General features: G+C 33.2%; 3 protein-coding genes across 4 annotated transcripts; 1 reads left to right on the top strand and 2 right to left on the bottom strand.

Moving 5' to 3' along the window:
* Window positions 1-11,549: 11,549 nt before the first annotated feature.
* On the bottom strand, window positions 11,550-14,690 carry LOC114933966 (uncharacterized). Of its 2 annotated transcripts, none has more exons than XM_029306551.2 (3): window positions 14,416-14,690; window positions 13,922-14,188; window positions 11,550-13,853 (listed from the first exon to the last, which is right to left on the bottom strand). In XM_029306551.2, the coding sequence occupies exons 1-3, from the start codon at window positions 14,569-14,571 to the stop codon at window positions 11,637-11,639; spliced, it is 2,640 nt and encodes an 879-aa protein (XP_029162384.2). In that variant the 5' UTR covers window positions 14,572-14,690; the 3' UTR covers window positions 11,550-11,636. The 2 variants fall into 2 exon arrangements, with proteins under 2 accessions (XP_029162384.2, XP_029162383.2); XM_029306550.2 differs by having other exon boundaries at window positions 11,551-13,853; window positions 13,922-14,242.
* Window positions 13,970-18,202, top strand: LOC146719794 (uncharacterized). The gene is made up of 9 exons (XM_085489506.1): window positions 13,970-15,077; window positions 15,218-15,360; window positions 16,120-16,218; window positions 16,360-16,561; window positions 16,654-16,727; window positions 16,843-17,019; window positions 17,280-17,366; window positions 17,476-17,708; window positions 17,802-18,202. Exons 1-8 carry the CDS (start codon window positions 14,807-14,809, stop codon window positions 17,680-17,682), a joined length of 1,260 nt encoding a protein of 419 aa, XP_085345632.1. The 5' UTR covers window positions 13,970-14,806; the 3' UTR covers window positions 17,683-17,708; window positions 17,802-18,202.
* Window positions 18,203-18,395: 193 nt separating this feature from the next.
* LOC114936999 (uncharacterized) lies at window positions 18,396-20,741 on the bottom strand. The gene is made up of 2 exons (XM_085489507.1): window positions 20,134-20,741; window positions 18,396-19,969 (listed from the first exon to the last, which is right to left on the bottom strand). The coding sequence occupies exon 2, from the start codon at window positions 19,907-19,909 to the stop codon at window positions 19,217-19,219; it is 693 nt and encodes a 230-aa protein (XP_085345633.1). The 5' UTR covers window positions 19,910-19,969; window positions 20,134-20,741; the 3' UTR covers window positions 18,396-19,216.
* Window positions 20,742-25,518: the final 4,777 nt, after the last annotated feature.

The raw sequence follows: 25,518 nt of genomic DNA, 5'->3' as shown, positions 1-25,518 counted from the left end.
TGCTTTTCTTAAAAAAATTTTTTTTTACAAAAAAGGCAAGAAAAAAAAAAAAACTTTGATAAAAACAGATACTTGAAAAAGTTTTTCCCAATTTTTAAAAAAAAAATTTGAAAAAAAAATTTTTTAAAAAAAAAAGGAAAAAAATTTTTACGAAAAAATCGAAAATTAGCTTTTTTCCAAAAATTTTTTAATGGTTTTTTTTTAAAATTTTTTTGGTCAAATTAGTAAAATTCATGACATATACCAAAAGAACATTGTTTATTGAAGTCAGTGTTTTTTGGGAATAATGACAAATAAAAAAATTTTTAAATATATGTAATTTTAAAAAAATTTAATTTTTAAGGGGAAAAATTACAACAACCCATATACGTCATGAAAAAGGGGGTGAGTAAAACCCATTTAAATTACTGTGTTGTGGATGGAATCCAAAAAAATTTTTAAAATTTAACCCTCATTGGGGGATTTTAAATGTTTTTTTAACGAGGTTTTTTTTTCCCAATTTTTTGTTTAAAAAAAATTTTTAAATTGGGTTTTTTTTCATTAAAATGGGGCAAAGGTTTCCTTCTTTTTCTTTAGGGTTTTGAATTTTAAATATTATTTTGGGTTTATTTTTCTTTTACTTTATCTTTTCTCTCTTCTCTTTTTCCCCTTTTCCTCTCCTTTTTTTTATAATTTTTAGGGCCGTAAGTTTTTTTTAACAAAATTTTTTTTTTTTATTTTAATTTTTTAATTTTTTTAAAATTTTACTAGTTCTTTTTATACGACTTTTTTTGGGTTTGAAATTTTTTAATTTCCCAAGTTTTCCTTTCATGGGCGCAATTTTTTTTCTTTATATCATTTTTTTAGAAGTTTTTATAGGGGTTTTAAAAAGGAAAATTTTTTCATGAAATTTTAAAGGGGTTTTGGAAAATGGAAATTTTTTTTTACAACCCTTGCCTTTTAAAGGGGGCCCTTTTTTTTTCCCTTTTTTTTTAAAGGTAAGTTTTTAAAAAAAAGGGGTTTTCCCTGTTTTTGCGAGAAAGAAAATTAAAAAGGGTACTTTTTTCCCTTTTCCTGGGCAATTTTTTTTAAAAATACGTTTTTTTGACAGCCTAAAAAAAAATAGCGTTTTTTTTCATTTTTAATTACCCCTCTTTTCTTTAAAATTTTATTATTATTTTTTTTAAAATTTTGTAAATTTTATTTTTTTACAGATGAGTAAAATTTTTAGTCAGAGGTTTAAAAAATTTTAACAAATATCCCTACAAAAAAAAAAACCTTTTTTTTATTAATTAAACAATGTTTTTAAAAAATTTTTTAAATTTTTAGTTTATTATTGTAAAAATTCAAAAAGATCGAAAAAAAAAAGAAAACCCTTTTAAATTATTCAAATTTTTTTTAAAACAGAATTTTAAAAATTAAAAAAAACATTGAAAAAAAAAAAAAAAATTAAATTTTTTTAAAATTTTTTTTTTTTTTTAACCCTGTATGAAAAAGAAAAAAAAAACGGAAAAATTTTTTTTATAATTGGGTTTTTATTCATAAATTTGACAAATAAAATTTTTAAAAAACGTAGCGCAAATTTCTTCCATTTTTTTAGGGGTTTTGTGTTTAAAAATTTTTTTTCCCGGCGGGTTTTTTTTTTATATTAAAAGTTTTTTAAAAGGAAAAAATGTTTTAAAAATTTTTAACCAAAAATTTTTTTAATTTTTTTTTGTAAATTTTTTTATTTTTGTTAAAAATTTTTTAAAAAAAATTTGGGGCGTTTTAAAAAAAAGACATTTAAAAAATTTTTTTTTGCAATTTTTTTTGAGAATTTTATAAAAAAAAAAATTCTTTATATTATTTTTTTATTTTTTTTGAGTTTTAAAAAAACACAAGGGTAAATTTTTTAAAAAACGGAATGAAAAATAGTATAAAATACTTTTTTAAATTTTTTTTATAATATAAAACAATAATAGGTAAATTTAATTAATATTTTTTAAAAAAGGGAATTTTAAAAAGTTTGTTATTTTTTTTCAATTTTTAAAAAATTAAATTTTTAGGGATGAAATTTTTAAAATCCCCTTTTTTATATAAAATAAAAATGGTAAATAACGAAACTATTTCAAAAAAGGCCCCAAAATAAAAGGGTTGTAATGTATGATATTGTCCTCACATGTCCCGCAGTTCTAGTTTTTGTGGTCACCCCCCCAAATAGGGCGTTGCCAAGGGGCCACCCTACGAGGGGGGAAACTTTACTTGCCCCATTTTTTGGGGCCCCCGGGTAGGAAAGGGTTCAAAAACCAGGGGGGAAAAAAAAGGGAAAAAAAAAAAACTTTGATGTAAAACCGGGGGGTGAGACCAGCCCCCAGCGCTAAAAATTTCAATTAGGGTTGGAAAATTTTTTTCCCCAAAAATTCGACCCCCCTAAAATTATTTTAAATTTTCAATTTTTTTTTAAAATCACATTTTAAAATTTTTAAAAGAAGAAGTCCTATATCTCGGTAGGAGGGAGGGGATTTTTTTAAATAGGAATTTTGTAATGAACTATTTTTTAAATTACCAAATTTTTATTATTTTTTTAAAATTTTTTAAATTTTCCCAATTTTTTTTTGTACAAAAATTTTAATTCAAATTTTATTTTATCCCAAAATTTTTTATTTTTGGGGAATTTTTAATTTTGTCCCCAAATTTTAAATTTTTTTGAATTTCCATTTGTTTTAAATTTTTGATTCGTGAATTTTACAATGTCCAATACTAATATTCGGGAATTTTATTAGGTTTTTTATTTTAAATTTTCAAAATTTATTTTTACAAAAATTTAACGGCCCAATTTCTATTTTGGTCAAATTTTAATTATTTACATAATAGAAATTTGGGGGAATTAAAATTATATACACTCCGGGGAAAAATTTGTTTAGCGCGCGCAAAGCGCACGTTGTGTTTTCTATACCAATTATATTTTAAAAAATAAAAGATATTTGATTAATTATAAAAAGAAAAAAGTGGATCTTTGTTCCAAGAGTGGGTTGGCGGTAGAATTTTTAAAAATTAGACGGAAAAATAGAATTCCCTTTTTATTCCTTTGGCAAAAGTTTTGTTTTGGAAGAAAGGTTTATGGGCTTTTATCCCCTAGTTTTTTGGTTTACTTTTGGCTTTAAAAAAAAAAAAGGAATCCGACATGTATGAGCCGAGGGATGCAGTCAGTAAGCTTAGGAAGTTTGAAGAAATAAAATTTATGTATTCATAAAAAAATATTTCGACCGGAAAGATTTAAAGGGAAACTAGTTGTTTTCCCCTTGATTGTTTCTAAAAGACAGTAGGGGGGCCCCTTTTTCTACTGTTAAGCTTTTGTGCCGCCCTTTTGAAAAAATCTTGCCAAAATTTAATTATTATTTGCTTTAAAAGTTATAAAATTTTTAATATTGTATTTTTCTCATATTTTTTGTACATATCACTCATTATTATTTTTTTTAGCCGTGACACGATTTTTTTCTTGGATTTAATCCTTTTTATTGCTTTTTTTTTTTTTATCGTTCTGCTTTAATCTGGTAACGTTGCTTTTTACAATAACGTCTTTAAATATTAAAAATCCTTCGAAAGTATTTTTTACTCAAGCGAAACAGTAAAATCGTGACCCAAGTGAACATTTTTTTTGCATATAAACAGTTTTGCCTATTTTTCAGAAGCACGTAGTTATTTTGTTTTTCTTTCAAAATTTTTAATTTAAAATTTTAATACAAAAAACATAAGTGTATTAAAAAAAAAACAAATATATACAAAAGTATACAAAATAATGATATTGGGCACAGTTTAAAACATTAAAATAAATAATTTAAAGGGTTTACTTTTTAATATATTAAAATTTAAATTTTGAGATGATTTAAAACAACCAAAATTAAAATAAAATATAGTTTAAAATTTAAAAAAAAAAAGTATACGGGGTTTTGGTTCCGGTAAAGAGTGGGACGGGGTGAAAAGGGGGAGGGATTTTTGAGGAAAATAAAAAACGGGTTTTTTTTTAAAAAATTTTTCCCGGGGAAAAAAAAAAAATTTTTTTTTTTTTTAAAAAAAAATTTTTTTTTTTTTTTTTTTTTCCTTTTTTTAAAAAAAAATTTTTAATTTTTTTTTTAAAAAAAAAATTTTTTTTTTTTGTTTTTTTTTTTTTTTTTTAATTTTTTTTTTTCCCCGGAAATTTTTTTTTTGGGGCCCCTTTCCCCTTTTTTTTCTTTTTTTTTTTCCCCCCCCCCCCCCGGGCCCCCCCCCGGAAAAAATTTTTTCCCCCTTTTCCCCCCCCCCCCCCCCGGTTCTTTTTTTTTCCCCTTTTTCCCCTTTTTTTTTAAAAAAAAATTTTTTTTTTTCCCCCCCCCTTTTTTAAAAAAAAAAACCCCCCCCCCTTTTTTTTCCCCTTTTTTTTTTTTTTTTTCCCCCCCTTTTTTTTTAAAATTTTTTAAAAATTTTTTTTTTTTTTAAAAAAATTTTAAAATTTTTTTTAAAAAAAAACCCCCCCCGGGGGGGGGGTTTTTTTGGGGGGGTTTTTTTTTGGGGGGGGGGGGGCGGGGGGCCCGGGGGGGTTTTTTGGGGGGGGTTTTTTTTTTTTGGGGGGGAAAAGGGGGGGGGGGGGGGGGAGTTGGGGGGGGAAAGGGGGGGGGGGGTGGGGGGGGCCCCCCCGGGGGGCCCCCCGGGGGGGGGGGGGGGGGTTTTGGGTTTTTGGGGGGGCCCCCGGGGGGGGGGGGGGGGGCCCCCCCCGGGGGGGCCCCCCCGGGGCCCGGGGGGGTTTGGGGGCGGGGGGGAAAGTTGGGGGGGGGGGGGGCCCCCCCCCCGGGGGGGGGGGGGGGGAAAAGGGGGGGGGGGGGGGGGGGGGGGGGGGGGTTGGGGGGGGGGGGGGGGGGGGGGGGGAAAGGGAAAAGGGGGGGGGGGGGGGGCCCCCCCCCCCCCCCCGGGGGGCGGGGGGTGGGGGGGGGGGGGTTTGGGGGGGGGGGGGGGGGGCCCCAAAATTTTTTAAAAAAAAAAAGGGGGGGGCCCCCGGGGGGGAAAAAGGGGGGGAGGGGGGGGGGGGGGGGGGTTGGGGGGGCCCCCGGGGGGGGAAAAAAGGGGGGGGGGGGGGCGGGGGGGGGGAAAAAAAAAAGGGGGGGGGGGGGGGGGGGCCCCCCCCCCCCCCCCCCGGGGGGGGGGGGGGGGGGGGGGGAAAGGGGGGGTGGGGGGGGGTTTTTTGGGGGGGGGGGGGGGGGGGCCCCCCTTTGGTTTTTGGGGGGGGGGCCCAAAAAAAGGGGGGAAGGGGGGGGGGCCCCCCCGGGGGGGCCCCGGGGGGTTTCCCCGGGAAACCCGGGTTTCCCCCCCCGGGGGCCCCCGGGGGGGGGGGGGAAAAATTTTTTTGGGGGGGGGGGGGGGGAAAAAAAAGGGGGGGGGGGGGGGGGGGGGGGGAAAAAAAAAAAGGGGGGGGGGAAAAAAAGGGGGGAAAAAAAAAAGGGAAAAAGGGGGGGGGGAAAAAAAAAAAAAAAGGAAAAAAGGGGGGGGGAAAAAAAAAAAAGGAAAAGGGGGGAAAAAAAAAACCCGGAAAAAGGAAAAGGGGGAAAAGGGGGGGAAAAGGGGGGGAAAAAAAAGGGAAAAAAAAAAAAAAAAAGGGGGGAAGGGAAAAGGGGGGAAAAAAGGGGGGGGGGGAAAAAAAAAGGGGGGGTTTGGGGGAAAAAAAAAGGGGAAAAGGGGGGGGGGGGGGTTTAAAAAAGGAAAGGGGGGAAAAAAAAAAAAGGGGCCGGAAAAAAAAAAGGGGAAGAAAAAAACCGGGGGGAAAAAAACCGGGGGGGGGGGGGGGAAAAAGGGGAAAAAAAGGGAAAAAAGGGGGGGGGGAAAAAGGGGGGGGAAAAAAGGGGAAAGAAAAAAAAAAAAGGGGGTATAATGGGGGGCCCCGGGGAAATGGAAAAAAGGGGAAGGAAAAAAAAAGAAAAAAAAAAGGGGGGGAAAAAGGGGAAAAAGGGAAATTTAAAAGGAAAAAAAAGGGGGGGGGGGGGGGGGGGAAAGGGGGGGGGGGAAAAAATAAAAAAAAAAAAAGGGGGGGAAAAAAAGGGAAGAATTTTAAAAATTTAAAAAGGGTTGGGAGGGGAATTTTTAAACGGAGGGATTAAAAAGAGGGGATAGGAAGGGGGAGTACACATATACAGGAGAGAAGAGGGGAATCGGTAATAGATTACGTGGTGGGAGAGGATAGAGTAAAGGAAAGGAATAAAGAGAATGGAGGTGGGAGATAACATAGAATCGGACCATCACCCATTGATTTGTAACGCTAGAAAGAAGAGGAGGGGCTTGAAAGGGAAAAAGGAGGGAGGGAAAGGAATAAGAAAAAGAGGGAGATGGACAAAGAGGGGAGGAGAAAGAATAAGAGAGGAAATAGAGTGGGGAGAGGGGTGGAGGTGGAAGGAGGGGATTGAAGAGGAGCTAGAGGAAAAAATAGGAAGAATAGAAGAGGAATTGAGAGAAGGAGAAAAAGAGAGTGGAGAAGGGAAAAGGAAAGGGTGGTGGGACGAGGAATGTGAGGAGAAGAGGAAAGAAGTGAGGAAAAAGTTAAGGGAATGGAGGAAAAAAGGAGGAGGAGGAGAAGGATATAGAAAAGTAAGGGCGGAATATAAGCTAATGTGTAAAGAGAAAAGGGAGGAGGAGAGGCTAAGATGGTACAAGGAGGCGATAGAGGCAAGAACGGAAGGAGAGGTATGGAAGATTATTAACAGGGAAAGGAAAAAGAGAGAAGGGGTGAATGAGGAGATAAAGGCGGAGGAATGGAAGGAATACTTTATGGATTTATTGGGAGGGATAGAGGTAAAAGTGGTAAGAGGAGGAAAAGAAAAAAGGGAGAGGGATGAGGAGCAGGAGATAAGCAGGGAGGAAGTGAAGAAGATGCTGGGAAAACTGAAGAAAGGAAAAGCAGCGGGGGAGGATGGGGTACCAAGTGAGGTATGGAAATATGGAGGGGAGAGGGTAGAAGAGTGGGTATGGGAAATGTGCAACAGAGTATGGAGAGGAGAAGGATGGCCGGAGAGGTGGAAAGAAGGGATAATAGTGCCACTGTTAAAAAAGGGAACGGGGAATAAAGTGGAAAACTATAGAGGAGTAACATTGATGCCAACGCTATACAAGATATACGTGGGGATTTTAACTGAAAGGTTAAAGGAAGAAATGGAGGGGAAGAATATGATACCGGAGAGTCAGACAGGTTTTAGGAAGGGAATGAGGGTGATGGATAGTATCTATGTGTTGAACTATCTGGTGAATAAGAGGGTAAACAAGAAGGGGGGAAAGGTAGTCGCGGCATTTATGGACCTGAAGGCGGCGTTTGATTCGGTAGATAGGGAGGTGTTAATGGAGGCAATGAAGAGGAGGGGAGTGAGGGAGGGATTAAGGAGTAGGATAGAAGAGGTGTACAGGGAAACGAGGAGTAAGGTAAGAGTGGGGAAGGAGGAGGGAGGAAATTTTTGGACGGCAAGGGGGGTGAGGCAAGGTTGCCCAATGAGTCCGCACTTATTCAGTTTGCTGATAGCGGATATAGAGGAAGTGCTAAGAAAAGGAGGTTGGGGGGGGGTGAAACTGGGAGGGGAAAAGGTGCATTGTTTGGCGTACGCAGATGATATGGTACTGTTGGCGGAGGATGAAGAAGGGATGATACATATGTTGGGGAAAATGGAAAGTTATATGGACAAGAAAAGGTTAGAGGTGAATGTGGATAAGACAAAGGTAATGAGGTTTAAAAAGGGAGGAGGAAGAATGAAGAGAGTGGAGTGGAGATGGAAAGGAAAAAGGTTAGAGGAAGTGAAAGAATTCACATATTTAGGGTATAAGCTACAAAGGAACGGGGGGCAGGAGGCGCAGGTAAAGAACAGAGTTAGGAAAGCAGGAGCGGTGATAAGACAGGTGTGGGGAATGGAAAAGAGAAGGTTTGCAGGAGACTGGATGAAAAGAGTATGGCTAATGGAAAGGTTGGTGGGGACGGTGTTGGAATATGGGGCGGAAATATGGGGATGGAAGGAGAGGAGAGAGGTGGAGGCAATGCAGGAGCGATGGATTAGGTGGACGTTAGGAGTAGACTGGTGCACGCCGGGGTATATGGTAAGAGAGGAGATAGGAAAAGACAAATTTAGGATAAGGGCAGGAAGGAGGGCGGTAGGGTATGAGAGGAAGTTGGAGGAAGGGAGGGGAGGAAGTTTAGCGAGGAAATGTTTTGAGGATATGAAAGAGAGGATAAGGGGAGGAAAGGAAAGAACGATGTGGGAGGAAGAGAGGGGGAAATTCTGGGAAGAAAGAGGAATAGAGGGGAAAGAGATGGAGGAAAAAAGGGGAAGAGGGAGAGGAAGTATATGAGGGGTGGGAACAGAAAGACAGGGAAAGGCAGAAGGAGGAAAGGTGGGAGAGGATAAGAGAGTCAAGATATAATAGATGGTATGGGGAATGGAAGGAGGAGGGTTTACCGGAATACCTGAGAAAGGGATGGGGGGAAAGTAGATGGAGAAGGATAATCAGGTTCAGAATGAACAATGAGATGAGGGGGGCGAGATACTGGGAAGAAGAGGGGAAAAGAAGGTGTAGGTTATGCGGGATAGAAAATGAAACATGGGAGCATGTGATAGGAGAATGTGGGGGAGAAGGGGGGAAGGGAAACTGGTGGGAAAGAATGAAGGAAATACTGCAGGAAGGAGGAGAAGGGGAAGGATGGATGAGAGAAATAGAGAAAAAGAGGGAAGAGGGGAGAACGGAAGAAAGGAGGGAGGGAGGGGAAAAGGAGGAAGGATGGATGAGGAGGAGAATGAGTGAGGTATGAATGAGGTGGTGGAGAATGTATGGGGAATCGGAAGCCGAAGCGAAACGATAGGTAGGGACGGCTCTTTCTCTCTCTAAAGTAGTAGATAAGTAGGTTAAGGTAGAATTAAGTTATTTATAAATTAGATGTAAGAGTAGAGTTAAGAGTAGATATAAGTAACATTGTAAGAGGTTGTAAGGTTGGGGAACGCTCCTTCAAAAGCGCCTTCAATCCCTTAGGGGACGAATAAAGAATTGAATATAAAAATGTATACTATTAACATAGAGAAAATGTATAATAAATTATTGTTCAAAAACACAACATTTATAGAAAAGCTAATTAATTTACTAGTTACAAAAAATTTTAATTAATAAATTATAATATTTTTTATAAAATCTCTCATACAAAGATAAAAATATACTCAAATTATAGGAAATATATCTATATAATATTATAGGAATAATTTATAGGCAACAGAGAAACTTCAAAAATATATATTATTATAAAATGTAATGGCCTCAAAAAATAGTATATCTCTAAAAAATGTGTTTTTTTAAATATAATGTACGTACCTCAAAAAAATGTAACTTGAAATTTAATTATGAAATTAATAATTAATTTTTAAAAACATACAATTAGAATACAATTAGAAGTTTGTGAGGATTTAAAAATTGAAAATATTTGCATAAAAATCATTCTTGCTTATAGATATATTACAAATGATCTCTTAAAATAAAAATGCATTTTATTTTTATTAAGAAAAATCTACTTTTCAAAATATAGCAGTGTAATTATCATACAAAGTTGAACTTATATTTTAAAAATTAGATTTTTTAAATAAAAAAATAAAATGTAATTTTATTATTTTCTTTAGAGAATTTATCATTCATCATATTTCTATAAGCAAGATTAATTTTATATTGCAAATACTGTTTCAAATTACAAATTTTTACAAACTGATTTACTTCTAATTATAAATAATTATTAGCTAGGTAATTACTGATTTTATGTTTAATTTTGATTTTTTATCTTTTAGAGGTTTATTTCATATTTAATTTACAGTTTTAATTTTATATTTTTTAAACGATAAACTTTTTTTATACTTATATCTTTATATTAAAGCACAATATGAAATATTTAGTGATCATATACAGCATCAGATCCTGCCCATGCATTCTAGATTTAATAATCAATTGTTATGGAAGTGAGAACGTTGTTTTTTTCTATTTTTATTGTGTTCTTTTCCTTCACTGTGTGTTGAAAGAAATTATCACCTTCGATAAATAAAGATAATTTTATGAAAATAACTTCATATCGTATAGTCATCGGATTTGCATGGCGGGTGATTATATTTTATTATTAAAGCAATTGATAAAGCATTGAACGCAATCTTCTTTAGACACACAGCATAGCTTATAGATATTAATGCATTAATAATTATATTAGAGAATATTTTACGGTTATATATATCATAAAAAATTACCTTTTTAAAAAAAGGTAAAAAAGACGCCAAGTTTATGTGTAAAACGTTATAGATAAAATATAAAACTTATGTTGTAAAATTAATATATTTCTAAAAAAAAATGATATCAAAAGGTTGCGCCAAATAAATAAATAAAAAAAAAATTGAAAATTGAAATTAATACAAAATAAATAGTACATTACATACTATTTTGTATTACAAGTGCATAGAAGAGTTGGTGCGTGTGCCTGTGTGTGTGTGTGTGTGTACCACACGAGTGCGGGTGGGCGCACGAGCCGAAGGCGAGTGCGTTTACCCGCACGAGTGGTGGTATTTAAAAAAAAAATACTGTTAATAATTAAATACTGTAATTAATTTGTTAAGAAAAGATAAATTGTGAATTTTATTTATAAATTATTTGAAAAATGAGTAGGTTGGAACAAATTGTATTTGAGATTGAGTAAAGGTTATGTAAAGAGTTAGTAGAAAGGGAAATTAAATGTAGGAAGTATTCATTATGGTATTGAATGTATATAAAAATATTGTAATTATTAAGTTGGATAAAGATTTATTAAATATATGAAAATTAAATAGTAATTACCCTTACGAAAAGGAACTATTGCCGGCCGTGTGATTATTACACGCGGCTGTGTGATTATTACTGATGGCTCTGTAATTATCAAGACGAATATTATTGCCTCTATAATAATTACTAGCAACGGAATACAGACGAATATTACTCGCCTGTTGGGTATCACTAGAAAGATCACTGCATATGTAATAACTACTGAGGGTACAAATTACACGCAAATATTACTGGATGTCGCTCATGATTAATTCTATTATATAATATAAGCAGAAATATTGAAAATGTTATTGCAAATATAAAAACTTTAAAATTTTGTTATGCTAGAAGGTTTAAATATTTCTTTCAAATAAAGCAGCAAAATATTTTTGCAAAGATACAAATAATATTAGGTGTTTTTATATATGAATAATGTAAATTTAATTAAAAAATAAATATTTTATAAATATATAGTATAAATTATTATTTATATATTTAATAAGTTTTTGCTTTTATTTATTTTAATTATTTACGAAAGATTTTATTGAACGTTTTTTAATGTCTAAAATATTTAAAAATTAATGTTCCATATTTTCTGCAATAAATGATTTTTTACAATGTTAAAATTTTTTACAATGTTAAAATTTACAATGTCACAAAGTGAATAACGTACAATAAGTTACATACTATCAACGTTATTTTTTATTTGGAAGAAAAGATTTTTAATACAAATGTTAAAACAATTATTGCTTTACATGTATAGATTTTTAAATTTACATTTTTTTACATTTTTACTTTTACATATGTTTTTTACATTTACATTTTTCATTATAAACTTATTTCATAATTCTTATTATTTATATAATTCAATCAGTTTCTATATTATTTACAAGAGGTATTATGCATCGCTTATTATTATCATAATTAATATTGTTTATGGAATAAACAGGAATATTAATACATTTCTTTCTAATCGCAGAAGGAAATACACATTTAATAATGTCTGTTTTTTCTATAACGTAAAAGAAAAGATTTGACGTTATATTCCTATTTTTACATATTTCATCACCACGCAGTGTTTGCAATACCTTACAAATTAACAATTGTTTTTTTATGCCTGCTGATGTTTCTGCTATACATAGATATTGAATATCTAATAACGATCTATCTGTAATTAAAATTGTACTGTTACATCTTTTTTTTAGTTGAGTACAATTGGAACCATGATAGAGAATATTTTGGTATATAAATCGCTGATAAGCTAGTGCTTTGTTTTTAACTGATTCTCCCAAAAATTGTTCGACAGTTATTTTTTCTATTAATGATAACTCTATGATAATTGCAGAACCAAATGCTCGCAAAGAATTTCCATATTCCATGCATCTTTTAATTCGACATTCTTTTATAATAGAATCAAAAAGATCCTTTCCTTTTTTACTACAATTAGGCTGATCAAAAACTGAACTTTGTTTTACGTATCTTATACGAGAATAAAATTTGCAGATTTGTTCCGGAATATATTGAGTGCCGTTAAAAAGTGATTGTATAGTATGATTAAAATCTTCATACGGAAAAGTTGACCATGCCCATAAAGCGCCAAATTGTTTTACAGCTTTTGGAATATGTAACATCAAGTGTATATTGTAGTTCATAAACATTGCTCCATACAATTTTTCAGTATCAAGTACAAATTTTTGGAGCGCAAACGTAGCTATGATAAAATTATTAGGAGATATTGTTGTACTTAGAAAAACATGCATACTGTAAACTAGTAACAACCAATGCTGTACATATTTATTTGGCATTAACCCTTTTAAACATATGAGAGAATAATATAAAGCAAAATTTTTGTATTCTGCACCTTTCCACAATCTCCGTTGTGTTATTGATTGAGGTGTTCTAGTTATTTCGGAGGTAGGTTTCATGCTCATTAATCTTTTATCAAAGAGCACTTCGTGCTTACGTAAGGACCAATCTTTCTCACGATTGCTAGAGTCAAACCATGCCATCAAAAATTGTTTAATTACACCTTCTGCCAGGCTGTGCAAATATTCCGGCGGAAATGATGAAATGACGTTAAACAGTGGTATAAGTGTAACAATTGATGGCCATTTGACGCCCTTAACTGGTTTATTTTTTTCTTGACTTTTTTCAGCATGACGCACGTAATGGCTCTGTTTACGTAAAGTACATATATTGCCACAGTATACTCGTTTTCGCCTATTTTGTTCTATACAAATTTGTTTTCCTTTATGATAACAATATGGGCACCCATACTTTCCATTATACTGCTTTATACCCTGAATGGCTGATCTGGCAACAGAATCAACCGGAGCAAGCAATGTATGGACTTTTATAAGAATTGGTTCTTGGTGAATGAATGTCGTGCTTTCAAAGCCATTAAAATGTAAATCTATCAGTTCTTCAAGAAAAGGTTGGAGAAAAACATTCATTGGAGGTTTACTTGATTGGAACCATAAACCAGTTAGCAATATTTGTTGTTTTCGAATACGATAAGGCAATTCATTAATTGTTACCAAAATTGGCCATAAAGAAGATAGGGAAGAATTAAAAAGTTGTACGCCATCTGTATTCCATTGAATAGTAATGTCATTTTCCCCTATAATATTTTTTCTTTTCAGTTTACGGTACACTTTACCATTGATAACGTCACTTTCCTTTTCGTTTTCCTGTCGAAATTGCATAAAAACCTTAGAATTAACTAACTCGATTAGTTGCTCTTTCAGCGGTATATATATAAAAAATTTTCCATCTTTTTTGAGCTGTGATGGGTTATACTGCTCAGAACAATTATCGCATTTTACAGTAATGCAGTCATTGTCAACATGTAAAATAAGTATACATTGTGGACAAAAGTAATATACATGATAAGTCTGCTTTGGTACAGATTTACAAAATAGATATTTCAAACCGTGACATGTGCGAGGAAGATGGCAATCAATGGTTTGGATAAAAGATTGTAATGCTGCATCAGTGAAATGATGACGTAAGGCTACACTCATTATTAGAAGTACACTTTCTTCTTTTGTTAAATCGCAGCCCTCATATAAAACTTGTCGGCACTGTAATATTTTTTAAATATTATTAAAAATATTGTATGCGTAATAATAACTTTAATTTATTTGTTTACCTGTACGTCATGATTGGGACAACGCTTTTCAACATTAATATTTTCATCTTCAAAATTTTCTTCATCCTGATCTGATTCGAAATTCTCGGAGCCTTCATTGAAATCGCTAACACTTGATGATTTGTGCTCTTCAATACTGTCATAATCATTATTATCATCGCTTATGCTTGTATCACTTTGCTGGTCACTGTCATCAATTTCTTGAACCGATGAATTACTATCATCAATATTATCAAGATTTGCAATACATAAATGGTCTAGTAGTTCCTGTTGATTTACATAATCTTCATTTTCATGCAGATCATCAAACGGTAGTCCATTCTACACATAATATTCATGTGTCAAAATACATATATATACAAATTGCAAATACTTAACATATAAAGAAAAACATATGTCAATAAAATTATAACTTCAAAATTCATGTAAGTAAATCAAATATTACAATTATATTTTAGAAAATGCAAATTTATAATTATTTATTATGTACTTACACGTGCATCAGGGGACATAACCTCTTCATTGTATGTCGTTCTCTTGCCCGTACTACATTCACCAACACCAACTCGTCTTTTCTTTCGAGAATAGTCTGTCGATAGAGGAAGGTCGCCAGTCCTTTTCAAATGTTCTTTATAAGGGCCTCGTTTCATTATTCTCAATACTTCGTTTCAAAACCATCGATGTAATGTATACAAAAACATAGAGCCACGTGATAACGAGGTGATATGCAAACTGTTGCGCGTTGAGCATGCGTTGTGGAACGCATGCGTACGCGCATAAGGATAACGCGGTAAACCAGAAAGAATCATACTCGCGATACGATCGTGCTAACAAGGAATTCGGAGGAATTTGGAAAGTATAGATAATTATAGTATTTATCGGATAATGGAGGTGAATGACACAGAGGAGTTGAACGATGAAAAGTGTATTCTCGTAGAGTTTCCTAACGAGAACGGAAATATAGCCGTTGGATATTTCGCATGGCTAACAACAGTGAAAGAAGAAGAACGTGTAAATGCACTTATAAAAAGCGGTGAACATGTAGTTATTCGTTGGCCGGCGAATTGCATCGTTGGTCCACTGAATGCAAAAATGAAGAAAAAATTTCTTAATTGCAAGTGGACTCCGCACATCGTGTCCATTTTAGGATTTGGAGGTTATTAATATGAGTATAGTTTTTAAATAAAAAATTTTATTATATTTACTTTACTGCATATATGGCAGTGACAAATATTATTTAATTAGGATACTTGTAAATTTGTAAAATTATAAATATCTACATTTATATATTCACAGATTGGACAAGCATGAACACGCAGCTTAAAAATTATCTTAAATATGATGAGCCAAATCCAACGAAGGAAGATAGGAAGAAGTATGCTGCTAAGAAGAAAGGCAGCAGTAGTAGTGAAGAGGATGATAAAAAGAAAGAATTAAAGGTATGAAAAAAATTAAAAATTTTAAGCCGTAAAAGATAAAAGTAAGACATTAATAAAGTCAATTCTTAACGTGAACAAAAGACATCAAAAATTAGAAAATTTACAGCGCATACATCTTAAAGTCTACAGTATTATGTAAATACTGTAGACTTAACATGCATGCGCTGTAAATGAAAAAATTTTCAAGCTGCAATTAACACATACAAGTAAGACATTAATAAAGTCAATTCTTAACGTGAACAAAAGACATCAAAAATTAGAAAATTTACAGCGCATACATCTTAAAGTCTACAGTATTATGTAAATACTGTAGACTTAACATGCATGCGCTGTAAATGAAAAAATTTTCAAGCTGCAATTAACACATACAAGTAAGACATTAATAAAATAGTATTTATAAAATACTGTAGACTTAAGATATATGCGATGTGAATTCTTTAATTTCTGATGTTTTTTGATTATGTTAAGAATTGATTTAATTAATGTCTTACTTTTATGTCTTAATTATAGCTTGATTTTTTACATATTATACTTTCAATTCTTTTCATTACTTTTATCTATTATGTATATATATATATATATATATATATATAACAATTAGTATAAAAATCTGTTTTTATGTGTTTGAGAACAAATTTTACGAACTTGTTCTTAAACACATAAACACTTTATACTAATTGTTATATAATAGATAATTCAGTAAATATATACATTTTTAAAAATAATGTCACTAATATGTCTTGTATTTTTGTTTGCTAGGATACAAATAAACGTCGAACCAGTGCTGCAAAAAAAGTGGCGGGAAATATACTGGAAAAAATTAAAAAAAAGGATCAATCACAATCAGAGGCACAAAGTGTAAGAATCTATATATATATATATATATATATATATTTATTTATTTATTTATTTATTTATTTATTTATTGAAAAAGTGCATTACTTTTATTACTGAGAAATAAAAGATGTTTTTACTGTAATAATTCCAATATATCTATAGGTGACTCGTGCAGATTCGGATTCGACTTCGTCATCAGATGATGATTGTGCAATATCAATGAGAACTCTATCAACATCACATAACAATAAAATAAAATTTACAGAAGAAACGGTATCTTTGAGAAAGAAAAATAGAGCGTTGGAAGCCGAAAATTTAAAATTAAAAGAAGAAAATAAAGAAATAAAAATAGCTAGCGCAAAAGGTTTAGATTTATTTTTTTTTCACAAATGTAAAAATAATATAAGATTTTTATTAAAAATTATATATCAATATGTATATATTTTTTGTTTTTAGATTTAAAAGACATAAAAGACATGACGACAATTTTAAGACTTTTAAAAGTTAATGAACGGGAAACAAAAAAACAGGTAAATAAGTTTTTAAAAAAAGTTTAAAATAAGTTGAATATACACCTGCATTTTCAGCTCACTAAACAAAAGAAAATAGAAATAGATATTTTGTAAAACATTTTTTCTTTTACAGAATGTAGACAATTTACATAAAGAGAGAGCCGAAGATAATGCCCAAAAAATTGTCTTTGACGGCTTCATAGATTCATTTGATCCGCCAATAAATGAAGACTCATTGAACGATGATTACGCAGTTTTTAGAGTACCTTATAAAAATAAAACGATTGTTCCACAGGATGACAATGAAATGGTAAAATTTCATTCACAATACATATATATATTTATTTATTTATAAATATTTATGATAGTTTATTATTTAATATTATAATGTAATATTAAATTTATCTTGTTTTTAAAAAGGCCAATACAAAAGAATTCAAAGTTGATTATAGTTATAAAGCAAAATATACACTTTTATACTTATACACACTAATTTAATATTTAATAATAAACTATCATGAAAAATGACTCAGTTACAATTCAGAATAACTTATAAATTACATTTTTCAGAAAAATCGTGTACTTAAAACCGTTGAAACAAAACGTGACGAGAAACGACAACTGATGACAATCAGTAGTAATGAGAACAAATTAAAGGTTAATAATATATTCATAATATTTTACTCAATAAATTAGACAATAATTTGTAATTTTATGGTACTCTATGGTAATATATTTTTAAAAGAATTCTCTGTTTAATTTACAGGAAAATGGAAAATATTTTGGAGATCGGTTTTTAAGCAATCAACAATTGGAAAAAATTAATGACAAAGACGGCCTATCAATGATGGCAAGCGAATTACTTGGATTAGTGTTCGATCGCGAGGAACTGCGAGAAAGCAGCTTAACAGGGAAGCAGGCTAATGCGAATAAAGGAAAAAAACTGCCCAAAAGCATCGACACAACAGCTTGATCCTACACGTGTAGCAGATGTTGCAGGTAAAATAAATAATAACATAAAATAAATGAGAATTATTAAATATTATAATCGGTGTTTTCAAGGTATCTACATCAAATCTAATTTTTTTACAGCGTACATATACGAACGGTTCGGAGGAAAGACTCGGGACAATGAAAAATTATTTCGAGCTGCTGTTCGCAGCAAATGTAATAACGCAAAAAAATATTGTTAACTTTCTTTAAAAATTCGTTTGCAGCAAATGCAAAGTGCAAAACATGCGACTGTTTTTTAAGTTTTTTTTTAATTTTTAAAATATTTTAATTAAGTTTTTTGTTCGTAGCAAATGCAATAATGCAAAGAATACTTTTCGTTTTTTTTCAAGTTTTCTGAGTATAAGTATGCAATATTTCTGAGTATATTAAAGTTTGCAAAAATTTCTGAGTTTAATAAATAAAAAATATACCTAATATATATTTGTATATATATATTATATATATAAAATTGTATGCAATAAATAGCTATTATTTTATTATATACGTGTTTAATGTATATTGAAGTAACATATAAGATTTTATAGGAGAAGTTTTTTGGGATAATTTCAGTAGTTACTGATAAAGCAACAATATTTTAGTAATATAATTTTCAGTTAATTTTAAAACGAAAGTTATTGGACACATCACCAATATATATATTTACTATTATTTCAATGATGAAAAAAGAGTAATAATATATTTTGGTCGTTGTGTCTATTAATTATCTTTTAAAATTAACTGGAAATCATTATTAAAATATTGTCTTATCAGTAACTCTACTGAAATTATTCCAAAAAGCCTCTTTTATTTAGGCAGTAATATTTTGGCAATAATATATTTTGGCAGTAATATATTTCGGCAGTGGTACGAAATAATTATTGACATTCTATGTAATTGCCAATAATATTTTCTGTGATATCCTGTAATATTTCTTGTAATATCCAGTAATATTTTTGTAATACCCAATAATATTTCCTGTGATATCCAGCGATATTCCCATGTAATTATTAGTAATATTTATGTGTAATCGGCAGTAGTTCTTTTTCGTAAGGGTATGAAGTGTACATAGAATAGATTTATAATTATATAGAGTTGAATATATAAAATAATGAGTTATTTCTAATTTATTTTTTGTTTAAAGCAAATTATTGCTATGGAATTTTCGACGAGCGAAAACGAACTAACACCTCTTTCTCTTCCTGGGAATGTTGTATTTATCATTTTTGGAAGACGTATTTATTGCAGTTATTTTATATAGTATAAGTTGAATGGATTTTATATAAAAGAAATACATAATCATGTGAAAATTGAGAAATAAATTGTTAAAGCTTTTTCAAAAAAAAAAAAGGAAAAATTTGAATGGAAATATATATTATATTATAAGTATAAGTATATTATAAGTAATTAAAAAGAATATTTGCAATTATATTATAAGCAGAATAATAAATTTGATACATCATGTTTTAAAAAGAAATTGTTTTTCATTATAAAGTGAAGAAATGAAAAAAAAAATATTAGTTTTCTTTTGGTGGTAAAGTTATTGTGAGATTGGCGTAATTAGTTATTGAGAATGTAATACTTTTTAGTTTGGAGGCAGACAATATTTCAGTTAAATTCTTGTTGATATTTTGTTGATCTATAGTGTCAGTTTGAGTGTTTGTAGGTTCATTTTCTTTGTCGTTTTGTATGCAGTTTGTAGATGTGGATGGTTGTGCTTGGTCGTAAATTGTTTTTGCTGATTGAAAAGTTGGAAAGTTATTATTTGTTATCGTGGTTGTGATTTGATTGGAAATATTCTTTTTATTAGTAAAGGAGTTGTCCACATATCCTTTAGCTACTGCGTTGGATTTCCATCCTCCGTGTCGTTTTAGTGTGAGTATGTCTGCTCCAGAGTCTGCCAAGATCGTGGCAGAAGTACGACGGAATGTATGTCCAGTGTAAGAGTTAGGATCTGGTAGATTCAGATAAGTTGCGATGACCGTTGGCATTTTGCCAAATTTATTGAGTCCAATCACTTGATGGGTGCATTTTCCTTTTTGGTAGTTTAGAAATAATTTTGGTGTTTTGATGTCGTGTGGTCTGAAGACTAAGTATTTTTTATAAATACTGTAAAATTCTTTTGTTACTACAAAGCTTCTCGGTTTATAGTTTTTTGTGGTTGGAATTGTAATGAGCAATAGAGATCCTCTGTCTTTGATGTGTTCCATATTTATATTAGCTAGTTCGTCTCTTCTGCATGCTCTACATATTCCAAAGATAGTAGCGAGCTGTAAATAATATATGTAATGTATAAATTTGTAAATAGTTGAGTATGCGTGTGTATAATGTATGAAGTTTTTTGTGGTATGGTTATATTATTTACTTTATATTTGTAATTATGTTTAATATTTTAGTTATTATGTAATAATGTATTTTTATGTTTGATATTTACCTTTGTCGCTAAGTGTGTTTGATCTGGTGCTTCATCGAGGAACTTTTTAATTTGTTCCGGTGTCAATGTGTTCGCTTTTTTGGACTGAAATCCTTTTGACTGGTGTTTTTAGAAATGAAGTGAGGTTTTCGTATTTGTTGATGTTGATATTATTTTTTATATTTATTGTAGTCTTGAGCATTGAGTATGTTGCCCACATAGTCGATGGCTTGTTAAATTTCGATAGCTTTATGAAATAAGCGAGAAGTGTCTTTTCAGACATCGATTTGGTTTTTTTTTTTTAGCTCTCCATGCTATAAACTTGCTGTATGCTGTTTCGTATTTTTCTCTCGATTTTGGGGGTAAGAGACTTTGTATCGTAGCTTCAGCGGTTTCTGTTATTTCAGGAGGTGTTAGTTCGTTTTCGCTGGTTGATAATTCCATTATGTTGTCACTTGTCATAGTTTTAGGATTGTTTTTTTATATTTGATTATTTTGAACACTGTATGTTTAATGAATTTAGTTTTGTGTAACGCAGAGATGACTGATATGCGAGTAGGTGATATGTTACGTGAAGCGAGTGAGATACGAGATACGAGTAGCTGATAGGTTAGATGCGTGTTGGGCAGGCGCAAAGTGGCGGTAGTGTGCTAGTTATTTTTCGTGTGTGCTGAGAGATGGCGTTGAAACCCGTAGGAAATACATTGAAACCGGCTTGGGAGGCTATTGAAACCGGCTTGGGATGCATTGAACATAAGTATGTAATATATTGTAAGTCGATGGTGGAAATTGGTTACTTTCGGCACAAAAATCGTGCACCGAAAGTGCCACATTGCCTGCACATGTAATACAAAATTTATTTAATACATCATATTTATTTTTCATTAATCATTATTATCTTATCTACATATCTAATATTAATTATAAAAGGTATAATAAAATAAAGGATAAATAATATTTTTTTATAATTTTAAAATTTATATTGCAGAAAATATAAATATTATAGAACTCGTCTTATTAATTTTACATGTTGAACTTTAACTAAACTATAATTGTACAGTAAAATGACTCGTAGCCCGTGAGCTTTAGGCCATGTTTTTTAATTCATCGATGGAGCAAGCGCATTATGCGCAAATCTGCACGTAGCATTTACGTATCATGCGCTTGATCCATCGATGAAATAAAAAACATGGCCTTACTTAACTTGCTTACAATAGTATTACTACAAAGATATTTGTACTTCATCTTTGGTATTAGTGTACATGTGTCGTAAAACTCTTTTTTGTTAAATTTTCCTTCACCGATGAGTTGGATGACTTGACAGGTTTACGTTGGTCTATAACATAATATAATATTAAAGCCTAAACTTTTCAACAATTTTATTTTTTTTAATGAAAGAAATTTTATAAAGTCCACATTGATTAGATGCTCACAGACGAGCTTGATCCAACAGAATCTACATCTATCTGTTGGATTGTATCTAATCTGAAAGCACCTTAATGCAGTTAAAAATTTAACTAAAATAAATATTAATATTGTACATTTTAAAATATAATCATACCTGACTGTGTGTGTGTGACTACAAGATTTTTTTGTAAACATAGGAGTTCTACTAAAAATTTCTTTAATTTCTTCCGCACTTTTTAAAAATTTTTTTTATTGATAAATTGCTTATGCTTTCTTAATTTTTAGTTTGTCATCTTCCGAATCCTGTAAAAAAGCAGTCTCCTTTTGACCAAGAAGCATTAAGCGATCAACAGCTTCTGAATATGTTTCTGAAATAAGATTATTGTTTTATTAAATTTATTATAATTAATTTCGAATAAATAAGCTTACATTGTTTAATCAATCCGTAAGAAAAATTTTTAACTGCATCAAGGTGCTTCCAGATCAGATACAATCCAACAGATTGATGAACATTCTGTTGGATGAAGCTAGTCTGTGAGCATCTAATCAATTTGAACTTTATTAAATTTCTTTTATTTAAAAAAAATAAAATTGTATATAATACATACTTGCTTGACCAACAATGTCAACACTGAACAGTGGCCATGACTCTGGTGCTTCCACTTCGTTTTTAACCAAATCATGGAGATTATTTATCCCTTCTTTTATATATGGAGGTGAAAGAAATGGAACTTTCAATCGTTTAGTGTTTTTATCCCAATTAATCCAAGTTGAAGGAACTTTCAATCGTTTAGTGTTTTTATCCCAATTAATCCAAGTTGAAGGAACGATATCAATCTCTTTTGTGGAACCTTTTTTTCTTTTTCTAATAAATCTGACAATTTTAAACCGATGAACCATTTGTTCATCATCGCTGTCAGACATCTGTAAATATATCTTTATATATAATGCTGAAATTTTGAGAGCCATATATTTATAATTTGTAGCAAACATACTTATATATTATATTATATACTTAGAACTATTATTGTGTTCAATTTTAAGGTTCTTAATAATAATTCTTTATATGTAAAGAACATAATTATGCATATAATTATATATATATATTGTGTGTTGTGTGTGGGGGGGGGTGTAAATGCGTTAATTCATATAATTAATATAATACTTACCGTGCAATTTTACCCCGAATGAGCTGATGATGCATGCAAAAAATCTAGGCAAAGGAAAGGATCCAAAAAACAAGAGATATATGTATGACAAAAGATATACATTAAATGTGAAAAGCAATAAAAATCTCGACAGCATTTGACGTAGCGCAAATATGGGCCGCATTAGAAGTCTGGTCAAATCCAGACTTGCGCCCGTTTAACTTTATAATGAATGCCACGCCATTTATATATCAGGCGCAAGGATGGCCCTGATATGTATCTTTCCAATTCTTTTAGATAAGGCTGTAGTGTGGCAAACTTGCATGGTGCTAACAAATGTCGTGGCACCGGCAAGGCAATTTCTACCATTATGTGTATATATATATATATATATATATATATATATATATATATTGTAACCGTTGATTTTATATTGTCCGTCGGATCGAAAAGGATCCGGGAAATAGGGCCGATGTAAGTGGCCGACGGCACACCTTCGGCGCGGAAAGCGGGAAATTCTCGTAAACACAGAAAAATATGTTTGGTTGGGCGCCAGGCGCGAGATTCGCGCCGCTCTGAAATTTCCAAATCGATAAATGACCTTTATAATCAGCAAAGTATCCCGAAAATTTCCGCGACGGCGATAATCGACTCGCTCAGATCGTCAGGGGGTAGAGAGGGGAGTTCGGACGGGAGAGAGGACGGAATTCGAGAGAGGCTATTTGAAATCGCTCAAATATAACAAACATTAAATATATTTAGACAATGATAAACGAAGATAGACAGAAAAATAATTGTATAAAAACTTGAGTACAATGTTAGGTCCAGAAAGAAAAGTAATATTCGTTTGATATCTTACGGAGAGATCTCCGCTTTAATAACGCCGAAATACAGATAAACGAGGCCGAAATGTGATTCGAAAAATACAATACGGCGCATGTATGGCCGAGACGCGGCGCGTTGTTATTATTCCACGCCTTTGAGACGACCCGACGCGGATATCGGACGACACGCGGGACCCGGAAGTAAATTCGCACGCCTACGTGTCGAATAATTATTAACGCACGAGACTTAATAAGGTCCGTGCGGCGTAATTAATTCCGATGGTTCTAGGCAATACAAAATTTCCGTAAACTCGAGTAGGTCCCGCGCGACTTCCTTTGAGATCGCTCACGCCGGTCGTTCCTCGCAATATTTCACAAAGGATCCGAAGACGGCACGGATAAGGATATGCGCGAGAACGAATACGCTAGTTCGGATGCGTGACTCTAAATAATTTTCTATTCTCCGATCTAGAACTCTAACAGACGAGAACGGTACAGTAATTACAAGACGATACCTTAAATTTTACATTAACGTGACAAAAATCGCGGCGACTGTCGGCGTATCCGCGGGAGAGAGAGCCTCTCTTAATTTACGCGCGGGAGAGAGCACGCGGTCGGCCGGGCGCCGGGATAAATTCTACGCGGAACGAAACTCTAAATTAAACTCTCAAAATCACGAAATTATCGGTGACTCTAATAACCGGCCGCGGCCGTGACACGCTTCTCTCCCGAATACGGTACTCACAAAAAGAAAGAAGTTAGCGGCTTTACAATATTAGATAGGGCCGTTCGTCTCACCGGTATCGCCGGGTCCTCGTGTGCTTCGGCATCCGCGCAGGAACCTCTCCTCTCTAGCACGTCTCGCCGAACAGTGACGAGCAAGAGGCCTGCCGGGATCACGCCGGTACTAAATTTGGCATTTTCCACCCGTGGCGCTCCTTATCCTGGCAGGGCCGCCGGGTACCCCGCGGGGCCCTGCGAATTTTCTTGATGTAAATTTTCCCTCGCCGTTCCTCTATGTTTCCGCTTTGGGTTCCGGTATTCCTCTTTATGGGCCGTCGGGAAGACTCCTACGAGTGCACCTCTTTGCGATTCCTCCCAAAAATCCGCCAGATCGATTGTTTGATCGATGGTGGGATTTCGGTGTATCCGAATCTGCGGGGCTCGAGGCAGGATGTCTCCCGCGCCTTTCGTTCCCGGGGCTCTCTCGCCTCTCGCGAGAGAGTGGCCATCCCCGTCTCGGGCCGGAATCTCTGCGGAAGAAGGAACATTTTACGGCGGTACCCAGGTTCTTAACGGGATGGGCAAGCCAGAAATTTGGTGCGAAAATAATATTTACCGGGCGTGATCCGGACTTGGTGGCTCCTGCTCGGTCCTCAATCGTCCTCTTCGTCCTCTCCGTCCTCTCACTCTTTCTCTCTATTGGTTTCCTCGGTTGAGACACGTACCCTATGCAAAATTGCTCGCCGAAAACGCCAAAAATCGCTCAAACAAAAATCATACAAAAAGTAATTCGTGAAATGGATGCGCGAAGCGCATCCTCCGACGCGGTAGAAAACGCAAAATGATTGTTCGGGTGCTCTCTCTCTCTCAAAGATTGGCGAGAGAGCAAAGGTTCCCGAAGTTCCCGCCTTCCCGGCCGGGCCTTCGGCCCTTGTGACGGACAGTACAAAATGTCACGTCACAATATATACATAAAATATTGTTTATGTGCGTGTGTGGTTGTATGTGAACAATATTATTACCTAATTACTATATTATCTACTCTTTTCTTTCTTCTCACTTTTTTTCTTTCTTCTCTTTATTTTTTTTTTCTATTTTTTGCCTTTTCTAATTTCAAATCTTCTTACATTTTTTCTCTCATTTTTTTCTATTTTTTTATTGTATATTCTTCGTCCTATCTTTAACCTTTAATAAAATTTTTTAAATAAAATTAACTTTAGTATTATTCGAACATTTAAAATTTGTATATTTATATGTATATATAAAATAATATTGAACAATATTATTATTTAATAATGTCATAT

Source organism: Nylanderia fulva, unplaced genomic scaffold, assembly GCF_048542155.1.
Source record: "Nylanderia fulva isolate GAGA-0341 unplaced genomic scaffold, ASM4854215v1 Scaffold86, whole genome shotgun sequence".
NCBI classification, from domain to species: Eukaryota; Metazoa; Arthropoda; class Insecta; order Hymenoptera; family Formicidae; genus Nylanderia; species Nylanderia fulva.
The sequence above is the reverse complement of the archived record's forward strand: the minus strand, read 5'-3'. Positions and strand labels throughout refer to the sequence as shown.

What these genes read in the sequence shown, in the direction of transcription:
- LOC114933966 (XM_029306550.2), bottom strand. Translation starts at nt 14,571, where the DNA reads ATGAAACGAGGCCCTTATAAAGAACATTTGAAAAGGACTGGCGACCTT. An exon ending in TTATGTCCCCTGATGCACGT is followed by an intron (nt 14,243 to 14,415) that starts GTAAGTACATAA and finishes TATTATGTGTAG; the next exon opens with AATGGACTACCGTTTGATGA. An exon ending in GTCCCAATCATGACGTACAG is followed by an intron (nt 13,854 to 13,921) that starts GTAAACAAATAA and finishes AAAATATTACAG; the next exon opens with TGCCGACAAGTTTTATATGA.
- LOC114936999 (XM_085489507.1), bottom strand. Translation starts at nt 19,909, where the DNA reads ATGGAACACATCAAAGACAGAGGATCTCTATTGCTCATTACAATTCCA.
- LOC146719794 (XM_085489506.1), top strand. Translation starts at nt 14,807, where the DNA reads ATGGAGGTGAATGACACAGAGGAGTTGAACGATGAAAAGTGTATTCTC. An exon ending in AACGGGAAACAAAAAAACAG is followed by an intron (nt 16,728 to 16,842) that starts GTAAATAAGTTT and finishes TTTCTTTTACAG; the next exon opens with AATGTAGACAATTTACATAA. An exon ending in GTAATGAGAACAAATTAAAG is followed by an intron (nt 17,367 to 17,475) that starts GTTAATAATATA and finishes TTTAATTTACAG; the next exon opens with GAAAATGGAAAATATTTTGG.